Source organism: Centroberyx gerrardi, chromosome 17 (genome assembly GCF_048128805.1).
Source record: "Centroberyx gerrardi isolate f3 chromosome 17, fCenGer3.hap1.cur.20231027, whole genome shotgun sequence".
Taxonomy (NCBI): Eukaryota; Metazoa; Chordata; class Actinopteri; order Beryciformes; family Berycidae; genus Centroberyx; species Centroberyx gerrardi.
Window position 1 is genome coordinate 6,338,565 of NC_136013.1, and position 22,092 is coordinate 6,360,656.

Below are 22,092 nucleotides of genomic sequence, written 5' to 3' on the forward strand. Positions count from 1 at the left end.
CAGATGTTGACATCTGATAGCCGGCAGTTACTCATGCATGGAAAGCCTAGCATAACAAAAACAACCGAGGGCAAACTGCAAATCTCCTCTGATCCTCATATTTCTTCATGTGTTCCTAACTAGTCTGAACACCAGAGAAGGTGAATTACGGTAAAGATGGCAGACAATTTGACTCTCCACACTGGCAAAATCTTTAACTCCATGGGATGACAGGCTACCAAACCTCTGTCCAATAAATGTGAGTCCATATGACGTTTGTTTACAAGCTCTGGTTCGCTTGTAATTGGGCAGTGTGAACCTGAACGAACCAAATACACACTCTAAGTGGATTCAATAATGCCTGCAGTCAGAATAATATCAAGCAAGCAAGTATCGAAGACTTACACAGAGACGCAGCTAATCGTATTCTAATTATTCCCCCTTTTAGCGCTGCAATCAATCTAGACTCTTGGACTCGGCGTGAGGAGACCTGTGGACTCGCCTCACCCCCCGGCGCCGATGATTTGCTCTATATTTGCCTGGCTAAGGGCCAAACCGTCCCATGCTGTGTCAGGCCTGGACCGTCCACACCCCTGCAGTGGCCCGGCGGGGCTCCGGGACGTGTTCCTCACTTGCTGTCGCTGCCTGTTTAACAAACAAGCTCACCGTCCCTCTTCCTCTCCTCCGCAGGCTGCTGCAATCACAACCTCTTAATTCACAGAGTGCAATCAGTTTGGAGGGATCTGACTCGGGAGGGGCGAAGGTGCAGAGACACGGCAACAAGGAACACAGTATCTTGTCCTCCCTCTGTCCCTCTGTCCCTCTTCGCTCCCTCCATTTCTCTTTTCACTCCTTCCATTCCTCTTTTCCCTCTCCTTTTCGCTCCTTCCATTCCTCTTTTCGCTCCTTCCATTCCTCTTTTCCCTCTTCTTTTCGCTCCCTCCATTCCCTTTTCCCTCTTCTTTTTCGCTTCCTCCATTCCTCTTTTCCCTCTTCTTTTCGCTCCTTCCATTCCTCTTTTCCCTCTTCTTTTCGCTCCCTCCATTCCCTTTTCCCTCTTCTTTTTCGCTTCCTCCATTCCTCTTTTCCCTCTTCTTTTCGCTCCTTCCATTCCTCTTTTCCCTCTTCTTTTCGCTCCCTCCATTCCTCTTTTCCCTCTTCTTTTCACTCCCTCCATTCCTTTTTTCCCTCTTCTTTTCGCTCCCTCCATTCCTCTTTTCCCTCTTCTATTCACTCCTTCCATTCCTCTTTTCCCTCTTCTATTCACTCCTTCCATTCCTCTTTTCCCTCTTCTATTCGCTCCCTCCCTTCCTCTTTTCCCTCTTCTATTCACTCCTTCCATTCCTCTTTTCCCTCTTCTATTCACTCCTTCCATTCCTCTTTTCCCTCTTCTTTTCACTCCTTCCATTCCTCTTTTCCCTCTTCTATTTGCTCCCTCCCTTCCTCTTTTCCCTCTCCTTTTCGCTCCTTCCATTCCTCTTTTCCCCTCTTCTTTTTGCTCCTTCCATTCCTCTTTTCCCTCTCCTTTTCGCTCCCTCCATTCCCTTTTTCCCTCTTCTTTTTCGCTCCCTCCATTCCTCTTTTCCCTCTCCTTTTCACTCCCTCCATTCTTCTTTTCCCTCTTCTTTTTGCTCCCTCCATTCCCTTTTCCCTCTTCTTTTTCGCTCCCTCCATTCCTCTTTTCCCTCTTCTATTCGCTCCCTCCATTCCTCTTTTCCCTCTTCTACTCGCTCCCTCCATTCCTCTTTTCCCTCTTCTATTCGCTCCCTCCATTCCTCTTTTCCCTCTTCTACTCGCTCCCTCCATTCCTCTTTTCCCTCTTCTTTTCATTCCTTCCATTCCTCTTCCCTCTTCTTTTCACTCCCTCATTCCTCTTTTCCCTCTTGTATTCGATCCCTCCATTCCTCTTTTCCCTCTTCTTTTCACTCCCTCCATTCCTCTTTTTTTGCCTCTTCTATTCGCTCCCTCCATTCCTGTTTTCCCTCTTCTTTACGCTCCCTCCACTCCTCTTCTCCCTCTTCCATTCGCTCCCTCCACTCCTCTTTTCCCTCTTCTTTACGCTCCCTCCACTCTTCTTTTCCCTCTTCTTTTTTCTCTCTCTCTCATTTCCTCTCCATCTCCCCACTCGACCCAGACAGCCTCGAGACGGAGCGCTCTGCAGTTTCTCTCAGTATTCCAGTCACTTTGCCTGAAATCTGCTTGAGAATAAGATACGAGGCCGCTGCCGGCAATATCTCCGTGCCGGATGATCACTTGATAATCGATTCACGGCGGATTCATTCATCTGAATTTAACACGGGGGGAGGGACCGACAGTTTAACCTGGGACGGTAGCAGAGAGAATTCAACAGCTTGAGGAGACATGTGTGGGAAATGGATTGAGACACAGAGAAAGAGAGAGACAGGGAGAGAGAGAGAGAGAGAGAGACACACACACACACACACACACACACACAAACACACTGGAGGACAGTGGTAGAGGGCAGAGCTAGCTGTGTAACTGGGCCACGGTCTCTGCAGCAGCGGGGAAACGAACTTCGTCCTCTCTCCTCTCAGACATATGTGGTTGTCACGGTGATTAAGCGCATCATCACACCGAGTCACACCGGCTCAACGGCGCGGCTAAAACAATCCCAAACAGGGGAAGCGAAAAACAATAGCCGAGAAGCAGCAGGCCGGCCCTCAGAGTGCTGAGACGTACAGTAATGTGGCCCTTTGTAGTCATTTTTTCCAGTTTGGCACAGCAGGGGTTTGCCAACTTCTTCATCCCAGGACCCAGATGAGAATTTTATCCTCTCGCCGTGGGACACAGACTCATTAAAACGCGTTACGACTCCTGTTATGCGGGGAACTGCTATAACGTCCATTCTGGGTTAGCAACCGCAGTTTAAAATAACCTGACAGCACAATTTGAAGTTTATATATATAAGATTTAGTCTCTTAGGCTGTTGTTGCAGTGAATCATGCACAGCGCACAAACATGAACACTGTCCATCAGCCTTGAGTGACTACAATATTATCCCATATTTCTTCACCTCCCTCTATCTGTTTCTGTTATAATTAGTAGGCCACTGCAGCACTCTTGGCATCACAATGTGTTGTGGCTGCAGTCCCCTGACCCGTCTCTTTTTAGCAGCACAGGCACAGGACCCTAATATAAGATTTAGAATAAAACAGTTTTACATGAAGGAAGTGCATGAAGATGACTGACATATAATATAAATGCCAAGGCGGGTAGAATATAAGGAGAAGGGAAGAGAAAGGAGGAGTTAAATGGGAGAAAAGAGGGAGAGGAAGGTAGAAGACGTTGGTGGAAGAGGGAAGGAGAGAGGTGGGAAGTAAAGAAGAAAGAGGAAGGGAAAGAGGAAGTGGGATGGATGGAGAGAAAAAGGGAAGATAGTTAAGGAGAGAAAACAAGGAGAGGAGAGAAGAAGAGGCAGGTAGAAGAGGGAAGGAGAGAGAAGAGGAAGAGGCTAGGGAAGGGAAGAGAAAGGAGGAGTTAAATGGGAGAAAAGAGGGAGAGGAAGGTAGAAGACGTTGGTGGAAGAGGGAAGGAGAGAGGTGGGAAGCGAAGAAATGGGGAGTAAAGAAGAAAGAGGAAGGGAAAGAGAGGAAGTGGGATGGACGGAGAGAAAAAGGGAAGATAGTTAAGGAGAGAAAACGAGGAGAGGAGAGAAGAAGAGGCAGGTAGAAGAGGGAAGGAGAGAGAAGAGGAAAGAGGCTAGGAAAGGGAAGAAAGGAGGCTGAGGAAAGGAGGAAAGAGAGAGGAGAGGAAACAGATGAAATGAAACTGTTAAAGGATGAAAAGGAAGATGAATAAGGGGGTTAGAGTTGCTTTCTGCTCTGTTCTGCATGTTTCGCAGAGCAGTGATGGTCAGAGAAAGTGACAAGTGCCACTTCCATTGACATTCAGTTGTCAGAGCAGATCAAGACGCTGCTCGTCACGCAACAGCCAACTCACTTTTTAACATTTCCAGAGAGGGCCACTATGACGTCCCAACTTTTGGTTTAACCTTCGCCTCAGTTATTACATCTCCATTTACTTTCACCTGTTTGGCTTTTATGTAGCTCTTTTCCAGAAGAACTTACAAACCAGCTCATATCTCTACTGCTACAACAAGGTATATTTTCTATGTTTTAATCGTATGTTGCACTGTATTATTTTTGTGGTTTTATATTATTTAACTATCTTATGATCTTTAAATGTTGTTTCATTGTTGTAAAGTGTACTGAGACACCTTGGTATGATATTCTACTTTAAATATACTTTGACTTGACTTGACTTGGAAGGAAGGAATCAGCAAGCGACCGATAGTAAAAAGAGTTGGGGTCAAAATCACAGCATCCAGACAACAGATGCAAAAAATATTCAGTGAGAGGATTTTTCCATCCTTGCACTGCACCCTCTAGCGAATAAAACCCCAATATTGGATTCAGCAATACTCATTTCACTGTCTGTCCTACCATAACATAATGATAAACAGTCTCTGCTGCAGATCCTGCTGCAGCAATAAAAAAAATACTGTGAGAGAATTAATCATCCTGTGCCTCCAGCACTCTTTATATTTCCAAGGTTCATCCATCAGCCACCGTAGAGTCCGACCTCTTCCCCGCGTTTCAGTGAGTGAAAGTGTGAGGGGTTGGCGTAGCACCCATGGGCCCCTGGGGAGGAAGGATCCCCCCCTGGAGCGAGGGAGACACTGACTCAGATGGGTGGGGAGTCAACAGGGAGCGGGACAGCCACACAGACAGCAGAAATAAAAAATAGCCTAGCTAAGGGTCCCAGGGAGAGAGAGAAGGAGACGCAGCCTGACTTAGTTTCCAATTCACTTTGTATCGCTCTAATCAGCTCTCAGCAGCATCCTTCATCGGCGCTCTGCTGAGTCTGCGCTCCGCATAAATCTGCCACAGTCTCCCAGATGAAATGCAGTGTGAGGGACTAACCAGAAGAGACAGCATGTATAGGTTTGATCCGACTTAATTCTCTACATTACAGGAAGCTAAACAACAGCAGCACACGACCGTATGGATGTTATAATGAGCGACTGAGGGGGAGTGAAGCAGGACGTTAAAGTGAGACGGAGCGCTTTCATAACAGCTCGGTGTGACAAACTGCCTCCTGCCCCCCTCCATCTTTCAAAACGACTACAAGGGGCACTCTTCCTGATGCGGTGAGAGAAAAAAAAAAAAAAAAAAAAAATGAACCTGACTCATGTTATTAAGGACTACTTCTCGCCTCCACAGCTTCAAACAACAAGCTCATCACGTCCCGGTCACCATGGCGACGAGGCTTTGGCGTCAGCGGCGAGGACCAGAGGAGGGCAGCTCTCTCTGGGAGGCGCCGGCCCAGCTACTCTGCCTGGCTACAGCGGCCTCCGTTTAAAACGATCCTACTCTATTTTACGCTTTCTACTCTGATCATAGCTTCGTATACCACAGAGTGAGCTTCAAGTGTCTGCATCAGCAGGATTAATCAGGGCATTTCATTAGCGTCTTCGTTGGATGTGCGTAAAAATGCGTAGCTGGCTTTTTTCTTTTTTTTACGCAACAATCTCCTTTCCTATGCAAATGATTCATAAAAACGATGCTTCCATATCCAAAACGCTGCATCTGGAAAATACACAACATGATCATCAAGCGTGCGCAGGGATAGAAATGTGTCGCTTTCAATTAGCCAGGCGGTATGACCTATGACACTGAGCCAGACGCTAATGAAGCAAAAAGCATCCCATTGACTGCCCCGGTCAGAAGGGCTCCAATTACAGGGGATGCACTCAAGAAACAAGAGTCATCTCCAGGCGCCGCAACATATCCACCTAAAGTGATCTGAAGTCCCCTCGAGGAATGTGCGTTGAATGGGAAAATACACTACATGAGAAATAGAGGGATTTTTCTTGCATCGCTAACTCCGAGGGAACGGGGGGAGGGGGGGAAAGTGTTTCGCCGTAAATGAAGAACACAGATTCACATGAGAGATCAACACCGAAAACACACAGAGAATATGAGATCTATCACGCGTCTTTCTTGTATTGAGCATCATGCGAGTGGCACACGGAGGCGCCGTTCTGTTGGCTGTCAGGCAGGACCAGATGCATTGGACCGTGTTAAAATTCCTCTGCCTCGGAGGTGTGAACCTGTCCGCTGCCTCTCCGCCCCTCACTAAACATCCAACCGTCGTTAACAGAACAGATTTCGCATTAAAGATTTCATACAAGGAGGAAGGAGAGGAGAATGTGTGTTTATGTGTGTGTGTGCGCGCGTGTGTGTGAGTGTATTCACACGTAACCATGCACAGGCTGTGTTTCTCAAACCACCTACGTGTGTGAAACCTTAATTCTACAGACCATCCAAGCGTGAAATTGGATGCTGTACAGCACAATGTATCTCTCCTTCCTCCCCCTCTCCTGTCGACTCTATCTCTTGGTTGGGTCTTCCCGTTCATTGTGTTGCAAACAGCTTGAAGTAAAATGTGGTGCTGTGGCCCTCTGAAATCACTGGAATCGGTTTTCATTTCTCGAGAATCTCTCCCTAAATCTTTACTATCGCCTCGGCTGCAAAAAAAGGCCATCTGTACCGGCTGTTTAATCTAGAATTGAGTCTTAATTCTTTTTTTTTCATGAAAGCAAGTGAAAATCTTCCAAATAGGGTGAGGTAATAGTAGAAACAATGTAAAACTGCATTGGAAACAATCTCACCCAGTTGGCAGATTTTTTCACTTGTTTTTCAGTAATAACCTGTGACATTTTAATGCAAGTACATTTCTGTTTTGCTGCTCTATCGCTGATTGATATAACAACCTGTACCCAGTTCAACAGAAAATCCAAGCTCCGCCCACACTGTTTGATTGACAGATGATCTCTGGGAAGTGCAGTGCAGAAACACCACAGCAATAAGCACTTAGACCCAAAGATGTCGCCAAAATAAAAAAAAAACAACCCAAGAATCTTGCGGATTACCCCTTTAAAAAAATACTATTTCTATGACTCAATGCTAGATGAAGTGACATGTTCAGATGGGTGTTTCTGCAGAGTGTGAATGGCCCTGGGCTGGGTCTGGTCATGGTGGCTCACCTTCAGCTTGTGTTCGTGCTCTTTGTTGACGCGGGCCAGCAGCTGGGCCTTGCGGCGGTTCAGGGCGTCGATGAGAGCATCGCACTGCGCCACCAAGCAGGCCTCAAACTCCACTCCGTTCTCCTGCGGGACAAACACACAGAGGCGGGAAAATCACAACACGAGGCGAGGAGTAAAGTGACTCAAAGACAAACAGAAAAGACCGACAGAAAAGAAAGGAAAACAGAGAGTGAACTACGGGTTGAGAGCCAAAAGATGTTGATCGACAGACTTTGTCCAAGACCAAACAGAGAGAAACAGACAAAAATGACTGAAGGAGCATCCCCAAGTCAATGAAGAACACTAATTTACAAGCGAGATTTACACTGAAACACACGCAAAATATGAGATCTACGGTTAGACGGCATGTCACTTGTATTAGGAATCTATGGTTTGACACATGGAGGCACCACGCCAATGGCTGCCATGCAAGACCATGCTGAGGAAGACTGACAGTTGGCTAAATGAGGGAGGTGAGAGAGTGCAGCAGCACCTGGAAGGAGTGCTGTTTAGGCTGTTTGAATTCAATCCACCCTCAAATGAAACGAGAAGTATTTCGTGAAAAAATGCATCTCATTTGCACACGTCTTCTCCAATTGCTTGCCATCAGACAAGGAGGGTGGGTAAAAACCATCATGATGTATCAACACCACGGGACTACCGTTTGATGGAGTAATGTACATACAATTACGCCTTGTCCTGCTCATTTCACACATCCCTAATTTCCACTCCTCCTCCTCCTCCCTCCCTCCCGCTCCTCTCCGCCACCTCACCTTCAGCGTTCCCCACCCTGACGTCTCTAAGGGTCGCCCCGGAGCGTCAGCCCGCTGTGTGAGGAGAAGACCAATCAGCGAGGGCATCTAATTCCAACTTCCTCCTCTAATCACCCCATTAATCTGACCACAGCTTCGTCTCCACACACAGCAGCAGGTTGTCAGCATACAGGAATATACAATCTGTGCCAGGCCATGGGCGCTTGTATAGCAACCTGGTAAAGCTCACAGATCATCTATCAAGCACATGATACCACCAAACGTGAATGAATGGAAAGGGCATTACCACTCAAATCAACATGCTGGCTGGTATTGTATGTCTAAGAGGATTTCCATAAGACTTCTGACAAATTTGTCATGGAAATGAGCATTGGTACCGTGCATGATAGGTTACTATGGCAAAGCATCAATTTGCATTTACTGATTTAAGCGCTATACATCCCCGACAGTCTGTCCACACATGACTAGTGCTGAAACGATTAGTTGATTAATCGATTAGGTTTTGATAATCGATTAATCGTTTTTAGTCATTTATCAAGTAAAAATACCAAACATTTGCTGGTTACAGCTTCACAAATGCATGCTTTTCTCTGCTTCATATCATTATAAAATGAATACTTTGGCAGGTTTTTGGCTGCTGGTCAGTCAGACTAAGCTATTTTGGTAACTTGTGAAGGGCGTTTGTCATTATTTTTGACATTTTATAGACTAAATGATTGATCTAAAAATAATCAATAGATGAATTGACAATGAAAATAATTGTTAGTTGCAGCCCTACACATGACACAATGCTCATTTCCATGACAGATTTATTCTAGGGCAGCCATTTTAGAGATTATCATTTGGTGTGTTGGAAAATACTGCATGCACATCCGCAAAATAGGGCTTTGATCCCAGGTACAGGGTGACAAATAAAGTCAATACTGAACAAAGGAAAAAAGAATAACCATAACTCTGAGTCTCGCTCCCAGTGAGCTTTACTTGTGCAACGTTTCAACCTGATGTGGGTGTCAAGACAGTGTCATCTTCCACCTGTCATATAGCGTACTGTGGGTACACAATGAACACTGTCTAAACCAGGGATTACCAAAGATTTATCATGACACACGAAAGAATCTGACGGATCTGAGAGGGGAATGAGAGTTGGGTAACAGGATGCCAAGGCAGATTAGTGAAATATTATTAGGATATAGGGCTGGGCGATAATTCAATATTATCATGTATCGTCTGTCAGTGGAAGCATATTGTGATGATATTGTGATATTGTGATACACAATCACAAAATTCTGACAAAATGAGGTATGAAACATTTTAAGGAATATGTTTTGAAGATTTCAGACTTTGGTTTGGCATCACACCTAACGTTACCATGCAGTTCAATGCTATGAACATCAATTTGATTATTTAACATGTGATGAAAAATGATTATCGTGACATTGATTTCAAACATATTGCCCAGCCCTACTAGGATGTGGGGTTTTATGGCTGGATGTAGTCGGGGGAAAGTACGGTTGTCTATGTATGTGTGTGTGTGTGTGTGTGTGTGTGTTACAGTACCTGGATGTGCTGCACCATGTTTCTCAGCTGAACCAGGAACTCCTTGGCCTCGGTGGCTCGGTCTGACAGGCCGTTGAGGGCCTGGGACAGCTGACCCTGCAGAGAGAGGCAGGAGCAGAGGGAACATCAGAGACACAGTGCAGCATCGCAGTCGATAGTTCACCTTCTTACTTTTTACTTCACGGCCACATCAACTAGACAGCTGCTTGGAATTTGCTGCAGTGCGCTCATAAAAACATACATCCATAACACAAGATAACACAACAAAACAGACCAAACAATGCAGCAAACAACCGATAACAAGCATCAACAAAACAAGACACAGTAAAGGGGAATGGATAATAAGTAAGAACAAAAATCTAATACAAATACAGTGATTTAAAAAAGCTAAATTAAAATTAGGTATATATCAAGTATACAAACACCTCTTTCTCTCCCATTTCAATCTATCAATCTTATTAGCATTGACGATGACTTGAATAAGATGGTGGGATTAAAGTAAACCTCAACTTCCACTACAGTCCAGTACAGTACAATACAGGGGTTTTTATTTCTTCATGCGACCCTGCACCTTTCCTGTATTAGTACATCAAGATTTTCCAAACAATTCCTCATGGGGGTGGAGCATGGGCTTAGATTAGACTCTAATTACACGAACGCAGAAAACAAGAGTTATTTGTTTGTGCATGGGAAAATACCCTTAGACATAAGAGACGTTGTTAAATCTTGTTTTCTGCATTCATTTAATTATGAGACTAATCTAAAGTCCATAGTGGAGCAACAGGGTAGCAGGAAGCAACAAGCATGCAAGGGATGGGATCTCTATATATGGCTATATCTGAACCATAAAGGACTCCTTTGGGTATCTTTTTAAGGACAGAGGGGAGCTTTTTTTCTCCCAAATGATGCCGTTAACATCGACAGGAAAGACACATGGAGACAGCACAGATGCACAGTTTCCCAGGCTGATATATCAGTCACATTCAAGGTAATTCAATTGAAGGATTACATCTTCCTCTATGGTTTGAGGAAATTCTGCCATCCTTGAGCTTATAAAACCCTTTCAAACCCCTTTGGATAAACTCAAAAATACATGGTGTAAGTAAGTAAGTAAGTAAATCTTTATTTATATAGCACCTTTCAAAACCGTAGTTACAAAGTGCTTCACAAAAAGAGAAAGATGAAAAGTTACGAAATAAAAAGAATAAAATAATATATATAAACACCATAACTGGTGGTCAAGCTACTAACATGGCTGCTTTTGTTTGCTCCTGAAAAGTTGACATTTTGGAGATATGATGTTTTCATCCCACAGCGGCGATATATAGACTGATTCTCATTCCTACACACATTGACATTGTCATTTGTCATTTCTGGGTAATAACTTGATATGATTTATGTGCCGTACAGCACCTAACTGTTGCGTAGTGTTATTAGTTTTGACTGTTATTCCCCCTAGGCGTGAGGAACTGAGCACAGCGCACATAACAGGAAATGCCATCGCTGTAGATGAGCGCCGCGACACACAAAACGCTCCTGTTTGGATAGCGGGGAGCGGAGAGAGGCAGCGTTCGTACGTGTGAAGCGGGGCTGTGTGAACGAGGAGGTGACGGAGGGAGAGGACACGGCCTGACCCCACCTCCTCACCCTCTGGGAACCGCGTTCAGTTGAGCGGATTGGACCGACGCCAAGTGGGGGAGCTTATTGTCTTCTGGGAGGACCGAGGCGGAAAACAAGGGGGATCGGGAGCTTCATCTGGCCAGAAAAATAACCTTAGATCCGGAAAACCAGCAACTAGCTGATATAGTGAAAAACCCTGTGAAAACAACCCGTCGCACACAGGCCGCTCCTCTGTGTCAACCCGGCTCCTGGCATCTGATGTGAGCCGGTCAAATGGGAATCTGTCTGCGGGGTCGGCGGGCCTTTGACCTCGGTGTTTGGGAAACCGTGACAGCTGCCGCTAACGTGACTCTGCCGTGCCATGGGACCGTCTGAGCCGGCGACAGCTGAGCAAAGACTAAAATGTAAACGTTCCAGTATCGTGGAGGGCTTCAGGAAACTTCCTCTCTGTTAACTTGGGACTCATATTCCAGTCCCCCGAGACCGCAGTATGGATGAATGGATATGAAGTGTATGTTTTGGCCCGTGTTAGTTTGTTTGTTTGTCTGTCAGCAGGATGTCTCAAAAACATTTGAACAGATTTCCATGACATTTGGTGGACAGATTGGCTTTGGGCCAAGGAACAACTGATTCGATTTTGGTGGTGATCTGGATCTGGGATTTCTACCATTAGACAATTATTGTTTTTTAGCCATAACTATGAAACTAACTTGATTCCAAATCCTAAGGGTATATTTGCTGCGCCAAGAAATCAATTTAACTTAAAATTCTCTCCTATTTTAAGGCATTTCTGCTTTATTGGAGAGTATACCTACCCCAGGAAAGGACATTTCTTGGATTGGAAGGAAAGAAAGGATGGCATTAAACTTAAATTGTGAGTTCAAATCAAACCCGCAATGTCACAAGTAGACGGTACGCACCGTTGCCCGCTGAACTATCAGGACACCTCAAGACAGCCTCATTTTCTGTGATAGTATTCCTCAGCAGAGTCTCATTCTGGGTCTCTGAAATCAATCAGTCCCATTTGAGCTGGATCACTAAGCAGCCACCATGGTTTAAAGATCGTGCCAATCACACTCGAGCCATCCAAAACGTTCTCCCAGGCTCTGCTGGTTTCACTAGATATCAGTCAGGTCACTCACAGCTGCCCTCTCATCCATCCTGAATTGGAGTTTGTTTTATCTCTCCCAGATTCTCATTTTCCTCCCTCTGTCTTTGGCTGTCTCTCTGTGATACAGTGATGGACGTCCGGGGAGCGCTCGCCTCGCCTCGCCTCGCCCTGTTAACAGTCAGTGTGCGTTCAGCGACAGAGCAGAGTCCCTCTGCCAAACTGATGAAATGAAAAGCACTTGATTGTCTGGAGGCGTTTTTCCGCAGTGTCTGTTAGGAAGCCCGCAGTGCACAGGCCTCAAAACCAGGTCAAAATGTGTGATGAAAGTGGAGGCTGTTTTATTTTTGCACTGCTTACGGGTGCTGCCCGCTTGGTAAAGACGGCAGTGCCATGGCCGGCAGGTCGGCATATGGAAAGACAGACTTTGAGCAAATGAGTGGAGGAGCATGATGGGATTGAGACCATAGCTTCACAGTTTGAGATGTAGAAACGTAGGGGTGAAAATGGTGTGCAATATGAAGAGATTTCCATCACTTCACAGTATGATTGATGAGAACTATTAGCAATGACTTATCGTGCATGATATTTACATCTCATCACACTTGCATTTGCATTTTCATTTCTTTTAAGGGTAATAGACTTCAGTGTCATGGCAGGATGGATGGGCTTGTAACTTAGTTCTGCTTGATACACATACTGGATCCTCTGGGAGAAAAAAAAAAGGCTTTTTTTGAGTTTCAGCATAACAATTCTCCACTTACATTAATGCAATAAGACTTTATAATGGCCCAAGGGATAAACTACATCTCGCTCAGGGAAAGTCAAAATAAAAGCATCATGCAACATTAGGGTGGAGACGACGAGGATGTTGGAATGTTTGGAACGAGCTCCAATCTCGGTTTCACAGAGGGGGGGCCTTAGGATGTCCCTGCTATTTGGGAGCACTAATCATCTCAGTAATTAAGCCGAGTGGGAACACGTGCGGGGCATGAATAATTCACCGGCAGCTCCGGGGCCGTTCTGCGTGTTTCATTTTCTCTCCGCAGTCGAGTGAACAAGCCAATCTGTCACAGGAAAGCGCGGATGTCAGAGAGGCGTCAGAGCCAATTTGGATTAAAGCCCCCAATAGGAAGCGGGTAGCGCAGGGACAGGAGGAGGTAGGTGTGTAATGTCACTGCTAAGCCCTTAAAGCCGCAGCCAAGGAAAACTACTCCTCTACGAGCTAATTAAAAAAAAAACTATATCTACAAAATGCCAGTGTTTCAGCGCGCACTCTGGAGGACATTACTTCCACAGCAAAGATAGCTTTTGAGTTCCCATTACCTACTTTCAGAAAACTACGTTACCTTTCAGGGAAACTTTTAAGTTCTTGTGCTTCAGGGTTAAGTACTTTCTCTCAAGTTGTTTGAACAGTCACTTCAAAATCTTTTTATACTCACTTAAGCCTGTGTGTATTAACTAAGTAATTTTGCATCACATTGCACTGAGCACACAGTAGTAAGCCTGGCCATGATGAAGGGTCAAAAACAAAGAAAAACACGATCATAAAGCGTTAAAATGAAAAGAAAGTGAAAATAAATGTGATTTTTTTTTTACAATACTGATTACTGATTAGTAACCAGAGACTGTAACATGAAACGTTGTGGTTGTTTACACACACTGCAGTCGACCTAAGTGAACAGTTTGAAATATTAAGTAGGCAACTTGATGATATTTACTGTTTAGGGGAACCTTTCTCTTTCTCTTGTTACAAAATGATGCTCTTACATCTTCAAACATGCTGCAAGAGTTAAGACTCACAGACGGATTTTGATATTCCTTCATGTTCAACAAGATCCCACATCAAACCGTCTTCCACAAGCAAAACCTAAGTGGCTGGTGTATTATTCATCTGTTATATCTGCCATCATCAATAATGCAGAGGAAGTCATTAACTCTCCACACAAAAAGCGTCGAAACCCCCGATAATAATGAGGGCTTTGAAACTGCCACGGCGACTCCATCCGAGAAACAGAGTCCTTATTTGACAGACACCTGGGACAGCACAGCAGGAATTGGGCCAGAAGTGATCTATTCCTGTCAACGCCGGTTTCAGCCGGCGAGGATCGGCGGTGTCTTTCGCAGATGATCGAGTAGCCGATCCGCTGATCCACTTTAAATGTGCCAAACGAACGACACTCGGTTACACTGGGAGTGAAATGAAGTCAGTGTAGAGCGTGGGATATCAGCGTAACCTGCTTAAGGAGAAGAGGGAGCTGTTTTTCACTACAAGGGCCGATTCAGGTCAGTCAGTCAGGAGTCACACACTCCGCTGCTCTCTACCTGTGTGCTGTCAAACGTCACGGTGTGCAGCACATGAGAAAATCATTTTCTGTAGATCATGTCTTTTGTTTATTGAGCAGTATCTACTCTATTATTTTGTAAATTTAACAGTAACTTTGAATTTTCACACAACTCCCACAATCCTGTTCTCATATTCAGAAAGAAATACTCTGTCTACTCTACTCTGTCTTTGACTGTTAATGTCTGTGGAAAAATCTCTTTATGTTTTGGTACAGTATGTGTAAAATTCCACCAAAAAGTAGGACTTTTTAGATCATCATCATTAGTTCATCAGCCCTGTCTGACATGGACCAAAACCATGACCATGAATAAAATAATAAATTGATATTTTCATTGATCATTGATATTTTTTAGTTATATTTTGACTAAAGTTCCTTCTCTGCCATTCCAAGTTTGCCAGTTAGCCAATTTGCGCTCCAAAAATGTATCTTTTCACTGAGGTTTAACTCAACCAATGATTATTTCTGCCTCTGAGAAATGTTTGTATTACTCAAGGGACTTTCACATAAAAAGTCCACAATAACTCCACCCCCTGCGCTCTAAAACCCATTATTTCCATAATTTGTGCACTGCGTCCAGCTCGGCGCCCTTGCACCCGAAGTTCAACCTAAAGTTTGTGATAAAACCTGTGTGTGTCCAATAGAAACAAGGGAAGGAAAACAAAATGGAGGAAAAACTGATTGTGTCAGTGTCACAATTTTCTGAATTATACAACATAATTCTGAAATTACAGGGACCTTAATTTGTAGAAAAGCTCTCTCCTAGAAGCATGTTTCTAATCAAGTGGGCACAGGCTACCAGATGTTTAAAAACACAGTGGATATTAGTGATCTATGACCATTAGATGTGATATTGTAGACGTTATATCGATGCTAGATACATACAACACTAACAAGATAATGAGCTAGGAGTAGCTCATCTCCCGGCTTCTTTAAAACACTGCCATTTTTTTCAAGCTACTCCAACTTCCCCAAGCACCTAGTCAGGAGTTGCGCTGTGCCAAGTGGCAAGAGGCGATGTCAAAGACCCATAAAGCTCCTGTGTGCTTGTTTTTTTTGCTGCAGAGGACCTTGGTTGCCATGAAGACGACGGCTCCTGTAAGGCGGTGACACACTGAGCGCAGACAGGAGTCCCTGCACACACTGGAGACGAGCTTAATTACAACAGTGCCTCTGCCTGAGATGAAGACACACACACACAGGTGATGATCCCTCACCGACACAGCCTCTTAAGTCGAAGGTTGTAACATGATGATTAAGACGATGATGATGATGATGCTGGTGATGAAAACAGGGTCACTGCAGGCTTTAACCTGCCTTCGGCATCTGCTACCCAGATTTCAGGTTGAGCTCATTTTCTTACGCAACCACTGTCCTCATTTTACATCTAAACTGTGCTAGGGCAGCCCCGTGTAACGGAGCGCAATAAATTATTCTGCTTTAAAAATGAAGCAAAGCTGTTTAAAATTTGACAACTTGTTTTCGTGGGGACTCATTTTATGTACAAGAGAAACTTTTTCTTTCTTCCCAGTCGGCCACAAAGGAAAATTGGCACAGTGGAGTTTTGTGGCATTTATCTCTCTCCAGTTCCTCGCCTGGGGCAAGTTGAAATATTCAGCTGGTTTGGCTTTTCCGCCCCAACAAAATTACATACAAAATATGTCATAACAAAAATACCCTCGGTGCATTTGCCAGTGTTTTCTGAGTGGACATGAAATATTCTCCCATAAATGCCTTGTCAAACTTGCGATGAGGCATTCTGCATCGCTCTACCTCTCTTTCACTTCCTTCTTCTCCTTTCATGTCTCCCCCTCTTCGGGCATTCTGGGTCATTCTATCGCTCTCATTTTCCTGTTCTTTATCTCCCCCCTTTCATTAGCATTTACACAGCTAATCTCTTTACATGGCAGCTGGAGGGGTAAATATCACCGCCTGTAATGGAGGTATCAATCTAAGTGGCTTGGAGACATCCAACCCCCCCGCTGTGAAATTTCATTCTCTGTAGACCTCGGCTCCGCCTTTGTCCTCCATCTCATCTCCTATCGCTGAATCGCAGTCTGCTATCTCCAACAATCGAGCATCCGTGTCTTTTATGTGCGCAGAATCACTTACAGCTAAGAGGACGTATAAGATTTAGTCCATGGTGTCACTGCAGGCCACCGGGCTTCTATTGATTCGTCATAAACAATACAGGACTCAACAGGGCGAATGTCTCTGCTCACAAGGCAAGGCATTGGTTTTTTAAAGCACTATGTGATAACTTGGCACCTCAGCGGCTCCTCTAATCCCAACTGCACTCTGTTGATTTTTAGGGATGGAGAGTCGACTCCAAAAGAATCGATTCTCGATTCCGTCACGTCAGTTATGAGAATCAGTTCTTCTAATAAACAGAATTGACTCCAAAATCTGGAATCGAAGAAACTGTTTAATTTAAACAAATTCATTCTGATTTAGGCCCTCTGTGTTCGATTGCCTTGGTCTGATCCATTTCACAACAGGTAGGGAGGGGGGTGGGGAGGGGCTAACACTTACATTTTTGTGTTGATTTTAATTTGGAATCAGAACCGATTTAGAATCTATTCTTTCAATTCCATTACAATGAGTCTTGTCGGAATCGTCCGTCCCTATCGATTTCACTGCAGTCACACTTTTAATGACGTCACACAACAAACATGCGTGTGCTTATTGATCACGTAAACACTCATGACACTGTAGGCTGCTTGGGACAAAACTGTTTGTACACAGAAACACTCACAATACAGTAAGATGCTTGGGATAAAACACTGTGTCTGTCGTTGCAGAATACTACTCACAAATGCTAACAGGCTATATAGCTACGATGCTAACGTGGCCACCGTAGTTAGCATTAGCATCTACTAACATGGTACCCAAATGTAAAATGCATCACTATTTCCCACTTCTGTACTATGATGTTATGTTGATGGTTTCGTTGGAGTTTGGAAAGGCCGACTCCAACACTAGTAGCAATTAAAAGTGAATGTTTTACCACAGAAAAGTCATGACAGAGCTTTAACATGTGGCTCAAGATGCCTGCTGTCATCCATGTTGCTAATGAAGTTCAATTGCCATATATGTAATGTATAGGACAGTTTCCTGCTGGTCTTTGTCCTGAGCATTGTGCAGCCACACAGTGGGAGAGGCTGTGGATACAATGGATCCAGACTGACAGTCAATCCCATTACTCTCAGCAGGCAGGGGGAAAAGGAGGGGAGACGGACGGGGATCCTGCCGACAGCGTCTGACTTTTCAAGGCTTTTCCTTCATTCCTACTGAGCTCAGACAGGGCTCAAGCGAGCTCTCGCCTGCCTCATCCCACAACGAATCAACCCGAAGGCCCCGTACCGCGCCGCTGCTGACAGTACCGGCCCCGGGTCGAGACAGGGCTCCGGTATTCGCCCCGGTACCTGCTCTGTCTGTCCTCATTAGCCGGGTTTTTGGGGCAGCTTAGATGAGTGCTTGCCGAGCATCCGTCTGTGTTAACTCTGTGTCAGGGAGAGACGGTATCTCTGCGGAGTGCGGGGCGTCTGTCTGTTTATGGTGAGGTTAGTTTTTTGGTGGCTGAGATCAAACACATGGTGACATGAAAGAGCAGCACATGAGAGCGCTGGGGGAAGGAAAATCTCCAGCTTCCTCCAAATTCCCCAAATTACCGAGTTCAATAACATTCTCCTGCTGGAGCGCAAAAGCTCAAAGGGAAATTTTCGGGGTCGTCTGGGTTAAGATCTCTTGTGCTCTCTCAGAATGATTTATCTCTCTTCCCGTGGCAAGAGAGTAAATTACAGATTTTCTGCTACAATCTGCTACTTATTTTCTGCACACCCACTCCTCCGCTTGTTCTTAAGCCTCTATCTGATTAATCACCTTTAATTGGCGCAAAACAAACTCAGGCAACAGACTGTGACCTAGATAACATTCGGAGTTACGCATGACCCCTTGTGACATCCGTGGAGAGCGAAGGACCACTCGCCATGGAGGGCTTTGACAGTCTGCCGTTGCCCCTTCCACTTTTAATGAGATTTACAGAGATTAACATAGACATTCTGTCACCACATAAAACCTTTTGACACAAATCTGAGGAGGCAGAAGAGTGGGGATGAGGCGCCCAATGCAAGTCACACTATAGCTCTTAAACTTCGACTCGTCTTTTGTGACCGAAATTGACTTGGGAGACATGAAATTGATTACCATCGTGGTTTAGAAGCGGTCACGCAGTCTTAGGGGGAGAGATAAGACATGGCGGTTTATTGCCTGTGAGCCGACCAGAGAAATCGGGAAGACGTGTGAGCAAATGGCACAGAACGAGCATGAAGAGCGGGAGTAATGATCTGAAACAGCATTCGTTTTATCACACATGGGCACACATTAAAGTCGCTAACTCACTGAGCTGCAGTTGTGCACTCACGCATGGGAACAGACACACACACACACATGCAGAAAGAGAAGGGGGAATGCTGGAAAGCATCTGGGATGGATTCCTCGTGGGGTCCGATATCTTAGACCTCTGCTCTGCACAACATCAAGGGGGATTTGGTTGCTATGGCGGCAGGTGGTTCAATGCTATCACCATGAGAGAGAATGTTCCACAAAGATAGAGAGCGCGCTATTTCCCAGCGTACCAAGATGACGATCTCGCAGATTAAAAACCTCGGGGAAAAAAACCCCAGTGTGAAAATAGAAGAGATAATATCGAATGAAAGTTCACAACCTTATTTTCACCCCTCAACAGAAAAGACTGCAGGTCTGGCATTAAAACATGTCATTAAGAAACAAAGTTCATCCATTCCATCTCTGATTTTAATACATCATGCATAAACAATGCTGTTGAAAGTGCAGCACCCCAATCTCAAAAGGACAGAGCGCACAAACAGCCTCGCTAAGATCAGTTTGGGGAAGGGAAGAGCGATAGAAATGGTTTTTCAGCCCAGGTATGTGTATGTGTGAGTGTGTGTGTACATTTGTGTTTTTATGAGTGAGTGAATGACAGAGAGAGGCAGCAGAGACAGAACATATTTGAATATTGGATGGCTGTGCATATGGCGAAGCCTCGGGCCTTGGAGATGCTTGGGCCGGACAATGGACAGATGACTATCAGCTGTCACTGTGACAGGAAGACCAACACAACTGACAAAGTGTGCAGTGTCTTTATGGAAATGCAAGGACTGAGAGAGCTGACCTACCCATGTTACAGACACAGAACTTGAATGGATAGAACGGTCCTTCCACTGTTTGTCATGGTAATTCATAAAATAGCGATTATGGAATTTAAGTGTTAGTTGCTATGGTGACAACGGAAGTCTGGGCATTAAGGCCGTAAAGTCTGTCACACTTGCTTGAGAACTGAGCAGATGAGTCTGTTAGCAAACTGTCAAAACTCAACTGAAAGTTAATGTTAGTGACGAGGTTAACGTAGCTTTATCACAGACTGTACTTCTCTCTCTAGCTCTTCTAGTCAACATTAGCATGTTAGCATTGTATGGCAGCAAGGAGACAGAGAAGCTCCTTTGGTTCTTGCTGCAAAACGTCTCCCGGTGATTTGCCGTAAGTTTGTTTATACAGAAGCTAGCCAAACGGTACACATAAAAATGGCCGCCACTCTGACCATCCAGGAAGTTTCAAGTTCTGTGGTTACAGACTTCACCAAAAACATATAGGCTAGCTACAACTTTAGTGTGTGTCTATATGTGTAGTGCATGTGTGTGTACACTATATATGTGCATGTGTGCGAGCATGCATATATATGCATAAGTGGGGGCGATATGGTTGAAATCAATATCAAAATAGCCTAATCATAAGGACATTTTTCGATATTGATATATATCACGATATGGCTCACAAAATCATGTTAAATAATCAAATATGTTCATTCCATTGAACTAAATGATAATGTTAGCTGTGATGTCAAACAAAACTGAAATAATATTCCTACCATACTTCATTTTGTCAAAGTTGTTAAAGAAAATTTGCTTGTTACCATCAATTTAGACAGCAGTCATGATATCCCAAACTCACGATATCATCACGATATGATCCCACTGAAAGACGATAAACGATAATATTGAATTATCGCCCAGCCCTATATGCATGAGCACATGTGACACTTGAGGCGCTGTATCTGCGAGATACAGAACAGCGTCTCATCTTTCCCCCACACAGCTCAGTGAGGAATGCCCCAAAGCTCTGAAAGCCGCCCAGCTCCGAGGCTCTCGGCCATCTGTTCCGGCTCTGTGGGCAACGACTTCAGATGACAGGTCAGGAATAAACAGGTGCCATGGAAACCACAAGCAGGACTGATATTGTTTGTCATCAATATTCCTGGACCCGCCAATTGGTTTCTAAAAATAGGCCTATCTCACCTCTTTTTCCATTTTGGATCCAATAAAGATGAAGCAGAAAAAAGTCATCAACTTCCCAAGTAGTGGCAATTTGATGTGAGCAAAATATTCACCCCCCTCTGATTTTTCCATCAATTTTTTTTCGATTGCCCGTGCTCTGAGGAGGCGCACTATCATCACTATCTATGCTTATGGTTGGAAAAAGAGATAGATGGGCTGGAAGTCTATTTAATGTATCTTTTTGGACATATCAAAACCATTTCTGACTGCAAATAACCAGGACAAGTCATCTACTCCTGTGGTAATGGAGGTAGTGGTGGCAGGGTGTGTGTGTGTGTGTTTGTGTGAGAGAGATGGAGAGAGAGAGGGAGTGGTGGGTACAGTAGGAGCAAGAGAAAGAGAGAGAAAACATGACAGAAAGAGAGAGATACAGAGAGATACAGAACAGAAGTTCACCATAATGAATGTATGAATTTTGAGTTTATCATGCCATGGCAACAGGAGGAGACACCAGCAGCACCACCACACATAACTCTCCCTATCTGTGTGGGAGTGAGTGAGTGAATATTGGCTGTAGAGGGTTTCTATATCTAGCTCCTGCAGATCCTCCCTCTCCACTGGAAGCTGGAGTGTGGAGGTGAGGCTTGCTGGTGCAGAGGTGTAGATAAACTCCTCTGGGTAATGTTGCTCGCTCGGTGCCTCCCTGCCCACAACAACCCAGCTTCCAAAATAGCATCAGCTGCAAAAGTCCTACATCTGCGTGGCACTGCTGGCTCTTGTTAAAGCATACAGCCAATATTAGCCATGCCTGATGGTCTGTGGGCCGCCTGTGAGCTGCCATAGCACAGAAGGGAGTGGAACATATAGGATGCTTCTGTTTGGCAGCAGACAGCAGAAGACAAATGGTCTGAAGTTGATTTCATGCTTTAGTGTTGCCACATGCCATAGCTGACATCCTCTATCATTTAAAGTCAAACCCTTTCAAGTACAGAGAGTATAATGTGGCAGATGTAACTCAGTTCACCGCTGCAGTTTTCTGTTGATAAAGGCTGGTTGTCCACTCGTGAACTGAATTTCAACTACAGTCACCGCCTGACAGCTTTGCGCACCAAAGACAGCGCTCCTCCAGCGCTGAAACGTGCGCATTTTCTTCTCTTTGCCTTGTCTAATGAAGTTGACTGAAATATGAGCTGGCGATGTGTGTACTATACTACGCATAGTATGTAGATTGTAAACCATTCAATAAAAT

At 44.7% G+C, this 22,092-nt stretch overlaps 1 protein-coding gene and 1 long non-coding RNA gene across 12 annotated transcripts in view; one reads left to right on the forward strand and one right to left on the reverse strand.

Moving 5' to 3' along the window:
* The window catches only part of LOC139909618 (uncharacterized), a 230,486-nt gene that overhangs the window by 182,548 nt on the left and 25,846 nt on the right, over nt 1-22,092 (forward strand). The window lies entirely within an intron of this gene.
* The window catches only part of trim9 (tripartite motif containing 9), a 36,118-nt gene that overhangs the window by 12,979 nt on the left and 1,047 nt on the right, over nt 1-22,092 (reverse strand). For 8 of the 11 annotated variants that reach the window (XM_071896236.2, XM_071896221.2, XM_071896206.2 and 5 more), the window contains exons 2-3: nt 9,418-9,513; nt 7,049-7,171 (exon numbers count right to left, since the gene is read on the reverse strand). The exons of 2 other annotated variants lie outside the window; for them this stretch is intronic. In XM_071896236.2, coding sequence (XP_071752337.1) covers nt 7,049-7,171; nt 9,418-9,513 — 219 coding nt within the window. The remainder of the gene's footprint in view (nt 1-7,048; nt 7,172-9,417; nt 9,514-22,092) is intronic. One more of the 11 variants, XM_071896198.2, reaches the window with a different exon arrangement.